Here is a 14,879-nt window from a genome sequence, read left to right as displayed (position 1 = left end):
GTGATTTTTTTTCCCTACAGTATCTAAACCAAACTGAGGACTTAGATGCCCACACAATATCAGCATAATGCATCATTCTTTTATTCTAAAGTTCACTCATCCAACACAGTTACTAGTAGCTACTCTACTCTAACAAAAATGTTCAGCAAGGAGTTTTTTTAAGCCATATGGATGACAGTGACAAGCAGGTGAACCACTGCTTAAGCTCAACACCTTTAAACTGTGTAGGAACATAACTTAAATTTTGGTGTGCTGAATCAGGCTAGAGGCCTTCTAGTCTACTGGCTGAAGCATTGTGTTGCCAGTAATAGCCAGAGGTCACAATTTCTGCCACCTTTATCATTAAAAGTGATCACTTCTTCCTTCACCCTATGAACTGAACTACTGCATCCCCTTAGCCATGGGAGAAATCCCATTTTAACCAGACATAAAACCAAGCTGAGCACATGATTTTCTATATATACCTAAATAGCTGATTTTTACTTTTGCTATTTCCACTTGGCTTTTACAGTCAGTCCCCCACTTGCTACTCATGGTATTCAACATAAAGACTAAAAACCCTTGTGCCTCATCTCCCTGCCTGGGAGGAAACGCCTATCACTGGACTAGTCAGATGCCTTTCTTGCCTCCGCAGTCCCTCTCTTGTCCCTAGTCACCATGTGTTTACATAGTAATCACCATTTATATAGTGTAGACACTGTCTATTTCTCACTGCAAATCTCATCCTCTATTCAGCTGCCCAGCACATTCAACATTTAATTCAATCCCACATCCTATTTTTAACAATGACTCATTTAATTTCATCCTCACCCTCTTGCAGTCTCAGTTCAATACTATTATATAACGCAAAACAGTAAAATATACAGCTACAATTTTTTACTGTTACAGCTTCATTGCTTATAATTTCTGCCAAAGATGCCTTTTACTTTATTGCAACATTAGATGTTTACTAATACAGGTTCTCAACAACCAGCCGTACTGATAACAAAAGATAATACTTTGTTTAACTTGCTAACTTGAATATCACCTAGAGACATCTGATTTCTGGTTTGACTTGATAAACACTACCCTTGTGATCATGCACAATAGTTGGATAATGGCTCCACCTTTCTGATTCTTTCTCCCTCACCTACTATACACAGAATGGCATAGCATAATATTTGCCTAAGGGAAAAAAATAATAATAAAAGCCTGTTTTCAGCAAGCCTGTGGTACAGTGTTTTCTTTATGCATAGACCTGCATGAACACTCTCCCTTCTTCCACAAAATTAATCTCCAATAATTTATTTTCACTCTTCAATATTTTCATCTTAAAAGCTGAAGTGCTTCAAGGATATGAATGACAGTATTTTTGGCAAGGGAGAAAGAGGCACCCAGGGGAAGCACTTAGAAGAATAAGAAAGGAGTATGTAGGTATTTCTGCATGAAGTGTGTTTGTAGGTTTTAGCCCTGATGTGGAAAAGATTACTGGGCTTTGAGAACTTGTCACTTGAAAAGCAGCAATTACCTCTGTAACCCCAGAGTGATGTCTGACATGCACCTCCTTTTTTTTCTATGCAGACAACAGATAGTCAAGCACCCATTTCAGATTACTGCAGCTTTATTTCCAGGATAGAAGGGGAAAATGGTGTAGGAAACAATGGACAAAAGGAAGCACAGACAGAAAAGAGAGAGAACAGTTGTATACTTGAATAGCAATTTTGTTTATCATAGGTTTAATTACCTTATGCTGCAGTGCAAGTGAGTCTTTCCATTGATTCCAACAGAGTTTAAACCAAGTCCTGACTTGCAAGATAAAACTCAGGATTAAGGGGGCTCCAGCAGCCTGGTAATTGGGATGCAACTGGAAGCATGTCAGTAGACTTTGGAATTCTGTCCAAGAGTTTTTTTGCCCTTTACAGTGAATGCTACTTGGTCTTCTCAACCAAAAGACATGGCTTAGACATAAATGCCATGGCAGAACTGAAAGCAATCAGACACAAGCACTAAGGAGCAAATATTCTACTGGACACCAGATCAACATCTGCCAAATAAACCCTCTGCTTATGTGTTACAGGAATAGGCTCCCAGCTAGAAGTTGGCCACGGACCAGCTCTCTGGAGTGAGGTGGTCCACTCTCCCCTCGGCCCTCAGCAGCAGCCTGCCACCTCCATGGGCATCCTCCATCCTGACTGAATGAGAGGTACAGGCACCACAGTGGCTTGCTGTGCTTATTGTTTCAGTTTGAACATTTCAGTTTCCCAAAGTCACAAGTGAAGCAAAGCACCTCGCCTGTGATCCAGGCATGGGAAACCACAGGCAGTGTGAGCAGAAAAGCTACACACGTGGAACTTTCTCCAGCCATCACCTCCTCAGAGCTGAGCAGAAGCAGGCTGGGGGCAAGCAGAGATGCATAGCTGGAAAGCTCCTTTTCCCTGGAAATGCTATCAATGAAGAATGCAAAATAGAAAATGGGGAACAAATTCACAACATGTACACAGAGCAAGTAGGCGGAAGGAAGGAGAAGAAAAATAGCAAGAGATTTTCAGAGGTATACAATTAGGAGAATGACTGAAGAGGAAGAAATGTAAAAACAAATGTTAAAAATGAGCAAAAAGAGGGAAATACAGTAGTTGTAAGGGTAGACAGGATGGCATTTTTCAAATTGGTAACTCCAGTTTTTTTTTCTTGAACTTGATTACTCTTCTTTCAATGAGGAGAGTAATGGGACACAAAGCTTGGTTACCTTAAACTGAGCTTTAATGACAGAGAAGGAAAAAGAAATAAGGGCTTTACAAGAGCTATTTTTTATAGTTCATTCCATTTCAGTTATACAGCTCATGCTCTCTGACTCAGTCTTGTACTGCTGTGCTACACATGAACGCTTCCCACTTGACACCTGAAACTCTTGACACGTCCTTTCTCTTTTAAAGGATCAAGGCTTCATTATCCACAGAAAAATGAAACAGCTCATTAAAAAAACATTGGAAAAAAATAAAGAAAACACATTAGATATTTGGGTTCTTTTTTTGGTTCATGCACTTTGATGTGACTATCAAAAGTGGATTTATTATGAAGTTAGGGTTTTTTTCATAGTTTTCCTGCTCAAGGATATATCATTTACTTACATATAAAACACTTCAAGGTTTAACTGTGTAATATTCTCTAATGAGAAACAAAATAAAAAGCATTCTATTGTTAGACCCTTAATTTCTCTGGAAGTAAAGTTGGAAAAGTCTTTTTTTGATTCTGTAAAGTCAACAAGCAGATACTAAATAATAATTTTATGCTTATTTTTAGTAGTGTTTTGATTATAAAATATGCATGATAAATACACTATTCACAGGGAAAGGCATGTCACTGACAGGAGAATGAAACAGACTGCTGTTCACAAACCCTTCTTTGATTTAAAGAACTAATTAAACATTTCATTCTTGCACTAAATCTTGAAGATCCTCTAGCACTAGAAGGCTGCAATTGGAAGAATGGTTGGAAGACATATCCTTAGGTAAAAAACAGTTCTTCAATTACTTATTCAAACTCCTTTTCTTCATTAATTTAGTAGCTTATGAAACCAAAATATTGCCCAGAGAAAAGGAGTCTCCATGAAATCTGATATCCAAAATAATTCTTATTGCCCCAACGGTTCTCAATGGACAGTGCAGAAATATAACCCAGAAAAAAAAAATAAGGCAATAAAAATGATTGACTCTTATAAATCTATATCTGTGTTAGCTAAGTGGTGATGTGAGGAGGAGATTGTTTATTACAGTTCCTCCTGAGTTTGGGTTCACACAAAGCACCAGCAGGAAGAAAACAGGGATAACATCAGATTCTTGCTTGAACTTGTGCAATGACTTGCCAACCTCAGATCAGCAAAAAGGGCAAATATCCACATTATAGATAGATAGGAAGGCCAGGTCTTGCAGCTAGTTTCAAAATTAGCACAAAGAGAACGTGGGAGAGTAAATGCACTTCCAGCTCTAAAGATGCTCTCTGAAGACAAGTTTGAAGCACACTGGTGCAGCAGTTCAGGAGGCACGTGCTAGCATTGCCAGTTTTAAATGCCTTGAACCAGCAGCATGATCAGTGCTGCCTGGCATTTCCAAGTATATTTTTATAGGAACTACCAGCTCATTGTATTTAGGCAGATTTCAGTTTTGCATTCATAAGTGATAAGAATAATTAGAGAAGCAGATAAATTGATCTCCATGGCACAACTCTCAAGTTCATTAAGCATCCACTTCATTGCTTTACTGGATCAGAATCAGGAAGTTCAGCAGCTTCTAGACTTGATCCTACAATAAGGTCAGAAGAGTACAGAAGTTTCAAAGGTTTTATTTTCTTCCTTTTAAACATGAGTGTTTTAGAATGATCTGTGCACTAATTTTCAGCCAGAATTTTGAGTAAATAATGTTACACTCTGAATCACAAAAACAATTCTACTGGTAGCCAGAGTTTTGAAACTGATTAAGTAAACACACTTAGATATTTGGAAGTACAGATTTAGGAAAAGATGACATAGCACTGGAAGAAAGGCATTCCGTAGTGCTTAGCACTTCTGAAAGTGCATTCCCCTCGTTTTTGAGAAAAGTAGTGAATCATTGCCTTTCTTATCAGTGGAAGATTCTGCTAGTGGCTGTATGAAAAAATTGAGAAGGATAAGCCTCCCCTCTTCATGGCCACAATGATTAATGAACAGAGGCATGATGCTTGCGCTGGCAGACAGGAGAGAAGGGTAGGGAAGGCAGGCTGTTCCCAGGGCAGTGAGAACAAGTTTATGTAGTTGTCAACTGGACTTCATTGTTTCTTGGGTTCAGATGATATAGAGGTCCCAAGGAATATTTTTGCTAACAGTGTTTTTCCTCTTTATAAACCCCACCAGGAGCTCTCTATTAGACAGCTGTAAACTGCAGAAACCTGTCTGTCTTTCACTCCTTTCAAGATGCTGTACAGAGGATACCAAATCAATCTCCCAAAAAACAGGCCCTCCCTTGATGGAAGCAGAAAAGGAAAATGGGCAGAGACTGTGGGCACAGCAGATTCTGTCCTTGGCATTTAAAAAGCACCAAAATTCAAGTGAGGATTCTAGTCAGAGATAACACAGATGTGTTTTCTCTCTACTTCTCAATTTCCTGATTTCATCAATCATTCTGCAACTGAAAGCCAAGTTAAAATGGGTTACAACCTCAGAAATAACCATCACCTTTCTAATTCCCTTCATTCCCTGTTTCCCTCCAATATTCTAAGAATGCATTAGGACTTTTTACCAAAAATCAATGCTTAACCACAAACTGCAGCCTGAAGTGATCCACTGACTTTATCACTTGTTTGCAGGTTAATGCACACCAAACTCCATGGAAATTTTGTCTGGTTACACCCAGGCTGCTGCATATTCTGCTAAATCTCTCACAATGCCTTCAACCACAGCAAAGAGTGTCAGCACCATCTTGTGGCTTTCACTTTTGTACAGAATCCCCAGAAACTGGTCAATTTACGACCCCTCCATATTAAGAGTTGCAACTGGAGCACAAACTATAAGAATTAAAACGAGGAGTTGCATCTCTAGGGTCACATCGCAGTTTCCTCAGACTCTAAAGGCTGCTGGTCAGGATAAATGGATGGATCAGATTCCTGTTCTTCTGACTCAGCTATTTCCCCAAACTTTACAAACATTAGATTATTAAATAAGCAGAAACCTACTGCTTGGTTTTTCTTTCTTGAAATGGCTTTTGTTTTGCAAGTCTAAACACAGCAACATTTTTTTTTACTCTCTTCTCCCTTATTGTTCTGGTAGTTTTTCCTCTGCTTATGCTCCAGTAAATCTCTACTTTTTGAAAATAAGCAGCCAGTTTAGGTAAAATCTTCTATCTCTCCCTCTGTGGCAAGTACTTCACCTGAAACATCCCAGGGCTCCATTTGCTTTTTTCATGGCTGCAGCCCACCTCCAATTAACAGTTGAATGTATCTTCCTCTACTATTTCTTGCTGAGGACTCACAGCTTATTAGAGAAAAAGAAAAAAATCCTACTATGCACAGTAGCAAAACCTGCACCATTGTATTCCATAACTTTTCCCTTATTCTGTTCCAAAAAGCCATCCATTTCTTCCTACCTGACATTCTGAATATTCTTATCCATCATCCAGTCATGATATCTCCCACCTTAGACTCATCAGCACATCTCACCAATGCACTCTTCCTTTCCAGGCAAAAATCCTCCATAAAAATATGTTAACCTTGTCTCCAAACCAGTACTGGGAAAACTCCTCTATCCATCTTCCTCCTGTTTAGCACTCCCTGTCCCAAGACTGTTTTCATGTCCCCCTCAATCATGTCCTTATTCACATTTTAGTTCTTCTAAGTATTGTTTTTCTTCAGGGAAACAAATAAATTCCTAAGTAGGCCAATATTATTCCTTTTAGAGAATCCAGTTAACATTGGATCTACTTCCTCTGCATCTAACTTTTCAAATAGATATTGCTGGAATCCTATACCACGCTAGAAAGTAGGCAACATCACAAATTATTTCTATATATAGGTTTTTACTGTTATTGCACAATTTAAAACTTAAAAGCTGCACAAAACAAGACAGCTGCAGAATCAAAAAATACATGTAAGTATGCACTTACCTACAAATCAAGAAACAAATATAAAAATAATTTTGTTTTTGCCCATGTCAAATACAGCATTCACAGCAGGCGCAATGTCTTGCAGTGTAGTAACAAAAGGCAAAGGTTTAAGGCCATGATTTTCATGCAAAATAAAATTAAGAGGTCACAGGAATTCATGTAAATAAAAGAGGGGACATGAGCTGCAGCCAGACTTCCAATAGTTTTGAGGAATAAACCTGGAACACTCTTTCGGGTTTACTTATGTAAAAGTTGTGTACTTCGATCATAATATTATTTTTTTTCCAAAGTGTGTGTTTCTGTCTAACTGTAAGACAGGCCCAAATGTATCCCTGAGGAGCGTCCATCTTGAGTCTTCTGCATTTTCCCTGTCTCTGCTTTGAACTACAAGCTCTCCTGAAATATCTCTGTTTTGCACTTTCACACACCAAGGACTAGGCCCAGACCAAGGAAAATAATGTAGCTGCCTACTTTACCTTTCAGTTGCTTTGCTGGGATTTAGCAGCCTAAATGCATTTTTCAGGATTATTCCATTGAAGAAAGGATGGAGGAAGGTCCCATAACAGTGAAGAAGGGCAAATAAAGTAGTTCAGGTAATTACAGCCCAGTCAGCCAAGCATCAATATTTGAAAAAAGATTGTGACAAATTAGTAAGTAAGCAATAAATCAAGCTGTCTTTAACCACCTTGAAGAAAACAAGATGATAACAAAGAGTTGACATATTTGTCAGGGACAATTCATGGCAAATCAATATAATTGCTTTCAAAACAGCTGATCTAGCACACAAGGGGACAGGTCCCTGTAATGAACAAACAAGAGAAATACAGTCTAGATGAAAATGTACTAATTTCAGGTCAGAAGCAGTTGAATGAAATGATTCCAATTATTATTGGAAAAATGGGAATACATTTCAAAATTTCAAAAAGGCACAGATTTCTTGTTACATCCAGTATTTTAATGAATTATGGTATTTTGTATTTCTTTAAAATTTGCAGCTGACATAAATTTGACAGGTATTGTTCAGCTCCTGACTCATTTCTATCCAGTGCAAATCTATTCATCTCAATCCAGCTGGTGTTGTCTAGCAAATCTTCTGGACATTCTGGAATATAGTGTTCAATGTAATTAAGCATTGAATAATGATCATAAGAAGAGACAAAGTTAATCAACAGGAACTCTTCATTACTCAGCTAAAAACCAATATGCAGTTATGAAATATTTACCACAATGACCTTCCTCTCTGGTGCTCCCTCACAAAGTTTTCAGGTTAGAAAATGAACAAAGAATAACTCCTGTTTTGTCTCATTCTGAGCAGAAGCCTGGCTTTTATTGACCAGAGCAATCCTCTCAAAACCCCATTATTTCAAATGACAACTAATACTAGAAATTCAAAAATTCCCTTCCACAGTCCATGAAATTGATTAATTCTGGTGTCTATTATACTCCTATACCCAAGGACAAAATTTGACACTACTCTGTAAATTATCTAGCATTGCAAAATGCTGCAAAGCAACAAAAGCACTAAATTGAGACTAATGTTTCAAGTAGGATGCAAAGCACCCACTAAAACCAGCTGCAGATTTATCTCTTTCATACTGTGTATCAGAATACACTGAGGTTTTTTACGCTGTTATCTTATTTTGAACATTGAAATCCAGCTCAGACATCGCCACGCACAGTTTACTACAAGGTCCCAAACATGCCCTGCTTGAATGGAAGCAGTCGGAATTTTTCCACATCAGTAGTTAAAAAGTGAATTCTTTTTGAACTATAATGTGTGAGTTGAGTGCATTATATACTGGTGGTTTAGCATAGTTTGCTTTTTAAAGAATTTACTAATAAAATGTTATAGAGAGTTTAACTGTAAATGCACAGACGAGAAGCAGCACAGTAAGCCTTTGGCATTCTTCTGCATTTCAAGTTTTTGTAAACGATCTGATCAAGTAGTCTTGGAAATAAATGACCATGGATATAACTTTAAGATTTACCCTGCCTCATTAATCTGTCCCTAAGTTACCCTCTGTCTTTTCAAGAACTCCTCCATTTCAGCTGACACTGTACTCTTGCCTGAGCTTCCACAGAAGTGCTGAATGCTGCAAACAAGCTTTTCAATCACAGCAAGACAGTGCCTGAAAACTGATGTAGTTTAAAACACTAGAGGAATCCTTGCATTAGTAGTGTTATAATGAAGCCCAGGGATAGGGTTTAACACTGGAGTTGCAGATGTGACATCGAGCCTTAAGGAGCTGTCACAACACCATTCTACCCCTGAGCAGTAATGGTAAAACACCCTGGTTACATGCAGTATCCTGTACTCTGCTGCAGGATTACATTTAAAAATTAGATTTAAAAAAATCCCAGAGATTATAAATTGTTTCATTGGATAAAAAAATTAATATATTAATTATCAGGATGAAGAATGTACCTTCTTGTGCTAGAACTTTGAACCAGGACCACCCTGCCCTGCTGAAAATGGACATTACTTGAGTGCTAACCTGACACCATGCTGCCATGCTGCTTTTCAGTAAACATAAACATTTTCATAAACATCTCAGTGTGAACTCTTCAAAGACCTTGTAGCTTCTTAAATTAGGGTGAAAATTAGGACATTTGTATTTGGCTTGCTAATATAACGTCCTAATGGTGTCTTTGGCTATTTGTATCCATACTTTGGAACTGGGAAATTGTTCTGCAATGCTAACAGGTTCTCATCAAGTTTTACTACTGTTTTATTATACTACTACTATTTTCTTTTATTTTAAATTATCATTTCTTCCCTTCTCCACAACATCATCTCTAGTTGTCAAGTGCCTCCTCACTTGCCACCTCACTGTCCCAAAACCACTTCAAATTAAAACCAGAGTTGTCACTCATAATGTGGGGAAAATATTAAGTGTCACACAGAATTTGTATCAGTAAAACAGATGGTAATGTAAACCAAGATGCAAATTAAGTCTACAGAATATAGTCACAGAGTTCATACAATCAACACTGCACTGAGGAAGGAGGTGCATATTTACATGGCTCTTAACTGGGAGCAGAAAAAAAAGGTAAATGAAAGCCACAACATTTAACCTCCCTGAAGCTTTCAGCACTTGCCCTAATGCTCCTGCTTAGCAAGTGTCACCATCAAAGCAGATATTAGGAATGGTACTTGAAGTGCTGGAACCTGGGATTTCCAGCTGCCATGAGCATCCAGACAGGTTCAGAGGATGAGCCATTAGATCAGAGAGTTCTGGGAAGGGACAAATGGGTTTTGATTTGATTTCAGCACCACCACAGAGTTTCAGGCCCATTATTTTTTGGCAACATGCGGTAATGTCTTCATCAGTTACATAAATTATATTAATGTACTGCAATACTTAAAATGAAAAGAGCAGTAATACAAACCACAGTAATATACATATTTGACTATCATTTTTACTACAGATTATATTCAGCCACTGTTGCCAGCAATTATTACAATGTTAAGAACTAGATCAGCACTAGGTATTCATACCAGCTCTAGGTACGAATAGAATATTCAGACTTTTCAGAATATTTAGACTTTTCCAGCATTATGCCTTTTAATACCACATTTATTAATACCTCGGTCTCCATTTAGGCCATTCTTTTACCTGGCACCTAGGAAGAATCTTCTAATTTTTCACTCAGTGACACAACTTAGGCAGCAGGAATTAAAATCCTTTTACAGGGGTTCAGTTAGGAAGCATATAGATGAGAGACTCACTGAGAGCCAGAAAATTTCCCTAAGTTCATGACTCACTTCCTATCATCATTATCATTAAGAACTCTCAGAGACAAATGCAATCAGACTGTGGTTCAAGTGAATTGTCCTAATATCACAACTCTTCATCAGCTGTCATCTTTCCATCAGATCCTGAGACCTCCAAACCTTAGCAGGAAAGAACACCACCAGTGATCAGCATACTGCTGTTGCCTTGGATAGCTTCTGATAGATGTCAGCCTTTTAACAGGCTGGGAGCACAAGTGCATTCCCATGGATGTAATTGGATGCTCCTTGTACACCCTGTTTTGTGATTAGCCAGGTGCTAGTAGCATTTTGAACACAACAGACATATGAGGGCATCCTCCATCACGTGAAGCTTTATGACAGGCACAGAGGAGACTGTCCTCAAGCGCCTCCATATGCTAACAGGGATGCGCCCTCATCAAACAGCTGGCCTACCAGTTTCAAAGGAAACGTACACTAATGGTATTATTGCAGCTGAAAACACCTTTGTTTCTGACACTGTGTTTCGGCCATGAGGGAAATTGTTAGATTAAGGATTACTTTGCATAACCATAAACCCTTTTGATGATGTCTCTGTGGTCTGATCCTTCTTTAGGAGCAATCAAAGCACTCTGGCAGCAGAAACAGTTGTTTATATTTACCATGAAAATTGCTGATCAAACTAAGCTTGGACATGTGAAAAACAGAGAATTACTTACCTGTGGAGTCTTGACTCAAAGTTTCTTGACTACTACTGTTGTAAGAAGGCACTGGAGTGATTGAAAGTGATGCTGGACAGGACAATGGACATGAGAAGTCATTCTGTGTAGCAAAACATTGACACCCAGGAACACAGGCATCTTCAGGGACAGTGAGACTGAGGGGAGGGTTCCCATAGACATACAGATTTTTCCAGCGAAGCAGTCCTATTGCAAGAGGGCCAACAGCTTCAGAACCTGACAACAAACACCTGGAGTTAAAACCTGTATCCTTGTATTGTATAGCCTGTAATTTTGGACAAGGAAGCTATAGCAAGGTAATACTAATTCCTGTTTTGAGCATTCAGTTTGTCTGTCCCCTGGAAAAGAATGCCATATTTTATTCTGTAATTTGATATTCCACTATTGGTAACATTGTTAAATGCTGGTGTAATGCTGAAAGAATACTTTCAGTATGTGTCCTCCTTGTACTGAACAAGAAACATTTAATGTGAAATAAACCTTCTAAATGCTATGTGAATTCACAGGTTGTGGTGGTCTTGCTCATGCCTGGATTGCTGCAGGAACTCATACATTAGAGTCTGAAGGTTTCTCAGGTAGAAGTGGAAAGTCACTGTTGAAAATTTTTTTTTAATCACCAGCTTGCTGTGATTTTTTTGAGCCCTGTAGGGTTCAGACCTCAATGGAAATCAGGAAGTGGGAAACAGCCATCCCACTGTCACATGCACTTCTCTGTTCTTATGCTACAGTCCTCAGGAATTCTCTTATCCACCAATCAGTGGTTTAGGATTTCTTCTGTCTATTTCAGATTTCCTTTTTGCACTTCCTGAAGATTCATATTCCATCTTACTAAAAGTTCAATTGCATATGACATTGTGACAAAAAAGACTGTGGAGGAGAGATACCCTGAAGAGATTACTCTGCTGCACATGATATTACCTCTGCTGCTTCATCAGCATCCCAAACAGAAAAAGAAAAAAATTACCTATAACTGCAAAATAAGGGGACTTCTATATGTCTCTCCTACAAGTAGTTTCTTACTTTTTAACTCTCATGTTTGTGATACCTGCAAGACTAGGAGCATCTGAATACAAAATGTCCCATTCACAAAACTGGACTCTCAAATGCAGACAAATCAAACCTGTGATGGTCACACAAGCACCCTCAGGCCACTATGGCAACACACACAACACAACTACAACTCTGGGGTAGTCTTGGCTGCTGCATCAAGCCAGGACAGAAATACAACAAAGAAACTCAGACCTCAGTCATGATCATGCAATGAGTTCCTGAAATCACCTGCAGAAAACCAAGTAACAGCAGAGCAGGCCTGAATGGAGCTGGTGACTCCAAAGTGGCTCATAAGTTCTGCAAGAGCAATATGAGAGTATCTAATGCAAGTCATTGCAGTTGCTCTAACCACATTTCTGTCACTTACTGTAACTAAGCATCAACCTAAGCACCTGAAGAGCAGCAGTTGTCTAATGGTAGATCCCTTAAAATGGAACAAAAGAGCACAGATTATCTATCAGTTGTCTCAGAAGAGGAGCCTCTGGGAGTTAGGAAATAATCCCCTTTAAATAAGTGTGTGTGTGTCCTCAGAGCTATTTGAGTTTCCCACTAGACAGGCAGACCCATACATCAAGGACATTCAAGTGTGTCCACTCCAGAGTAAGAGCTCAGTGTCACTGCAAAAAGTTCCGTGAACTGTAGTAAAATAATGTTCAATACTAGCCAGTACTGCAATTGACATCGCATTTAACAGAAAAGCTCCATCATCCTCCCTACTTTCATCTTTTTTTAATACAAAATTTTGGCTCATGGGTTTTCTTAGACATAAATTGATGCATTTTCTAGGGAGTTAGCTGCCAATATATTGTTCTATTTCTCTTGCAAACATTCAGCACATTTGAGACCATCAATTTCACTGAACATGGAGCTTTGCCTGGCTAACGTAAAAGGACACAGGTTTTATTCAGCTTTCATAGTTGTAACTTGGGTTTATGTTAATACAGATACCCACAGACTAAAGACTATGATCATCCCATAGTGCTTGACTGCATTATCATGAAGGCTCAGGAAAATGGGAGCATTAAAATATATCTGTGTACGTGGCAGATGAAATTTATGGCTGTTTTTAACTGTTGCTATATTAATGAATATATCCATAAAGATTTATGTTCAGATTTTTTTAATACCCTTGCACTCATTCCTTTGTCCAGTATACTTTCCTGTAAACATTGATTTTCACTTTTACAAATAAAGAGTCATTCCACAAACTCATTTGCAAGTACATGGAATTGATCATTTCTGAGGAAAAAAAACAAAGCGCAAACAACAACTCAGATACATCACATGAAAGAGACTTCTAGTTGTCTTATTTATCCATTCACCACTGCAAAGCCACTTTGCCTATCCTAAAATCATCAGCCTAATCTTCATTTTTATCTGTAATAGAGCATATGCTGCAGCTGTAAGCATGTTACACACAGAATCTTATGCTGAAAAACTAAGCTAGACTATAAAAAGTTCATAAATAGAACAACTCAGCACTCTTGAGTGAATACAAGCTATTCAAGGTTTTGGCTGTGTTTAATCTCATTAGTTACATCAGTTAGGAACAGCTTTCACCATAAGCACTTCTAGTAGCCACCTTAAAATAAATGTCTAATTAAAACAACACATAGAGAATGCATATATATGTACCAATAATATATATGTGTACCTGGATATGAAAGTGTATATAAACACACACATATTCATGAAATCATGAAAGTGTATGTATGAGAAGTGAATGCAGTAGTTTCAAATTTTTTGAATTGCAAAGCCATGACGGTTCTGTTTGCAGAAAATTTTAGTTTCAATTTGCTTTGGTTGTTTGTTTGGTTGGTTTTTTTTTGAAGGGGGAAAAAAACCCTGAAAATTTTCAACTCAGAACAAAAAAAAAGCCACTTGAAAAAGTTGTCATAGTTAAAAGACATGTCTTTCAAGGGGAGTGCAACACCAGAGATCATTGCAAAAGGCAAGGAATGTTGGCTAGCCCTGCAGCAATAATGTGTATAATTGCATGATCCATGCACAGGATGTTTCTGCCTGTTTTTTCAACTGACAGCAAACCAGCAGCTGAACCAGAAGGATCCAAAAAAGAGACTTTTGTGGCAGTTACACACCTTTTAAGTTGTACCAAAACTTTCAATCTTATAACAGCAAAGGAAAGCAGTATATAGCTCTAAACAGAACTTCACAACATCAAGGCAGGGAAAGGGTTGCCTGAGATGTGCTGCAGGAAACTCTTTAGCAGCCTAATAGAATCGAGGTTGAAAACAAGAGGACAACTGTGAATCCACAGACAATGTTCCAGGCACAAGCTTAATGCCATTCCCAGGTGTTTGGATGTGCTTTGCAGAGAAACAAACACATGCACCCTCTATTAGCAATACAGAAATTAAATTGTATACCTTGGAATAATTTTTCCAAGTGAAGAGGACTGAAGGGGGCTTGATAGTCCCTCAGAGCATTGCAGAGGCAATGCCCTGAAGAGCAAACCTTAAAGCTTAAACATGGATACAAACCTGGCTACTCTCATCCCCCAGGTTTTCCTGTCAGGCATCCACTTTTTATGCACTTGTTCCACTGTTAAACAGGTTTCCCTTTCTCTCTGCAGTTTTCTCTGAAGTGGTGGATTTGCATCTCCGAGTTTTCTCTTTGCTGGATTGCCCCCAGCCTTGTTCTCTCACAGACAACACCACACTCAAAAATTCTCCCCAAAAACCTTTTGTATATCCTCCTGAAGCAGTAATACTCAAAAAATATTCCCCT

At 38.5% G+C, this 14,879-nt stretch overlaps 1 protein-coding gene across 1 annotated transcript in view; it reads right to left on the bottom strand.

The window, feature by feature from the left end:
- ANO4 (anoctamin 4) overlaps positions 1–14,879 on the bottom strand; it is a 210,754-nt gene that overhangs the window by 193,551 nt on the left and 2,324 nt on the right. Inside the window, exon 2 of the mRNA XM_038152973.1 lies at positions 11,061–11,297. Coding sequence (XP_038008901.1) covers positions 11,061–11,297 — 237 coding nt within the window. The remainder of the gene's footprint in view (positions 1–11,060; positions 11,298–14,879) is intronic.

Source organism: Motacilla alba, chromosome 1A (genome assembly GCF_015832195.1).
Source record: "Motacilla alba alba isolate MOTALB_02 chromosome 1A, Motacilla_alba_V1.0_pri, whole genome shotgun sequence".
NCBI classification, from domain to species: Eukaryota; Metazoa; Chordata; class Aves; order Passeriformes; family Motacillidae; genus Motacilla; species Motacilla alba.
The sequence above is the reverse complement of the archived record's forward strand: the minus strand, read 5'-3'. Positions and strand labels throughout refer to the sequence as shown.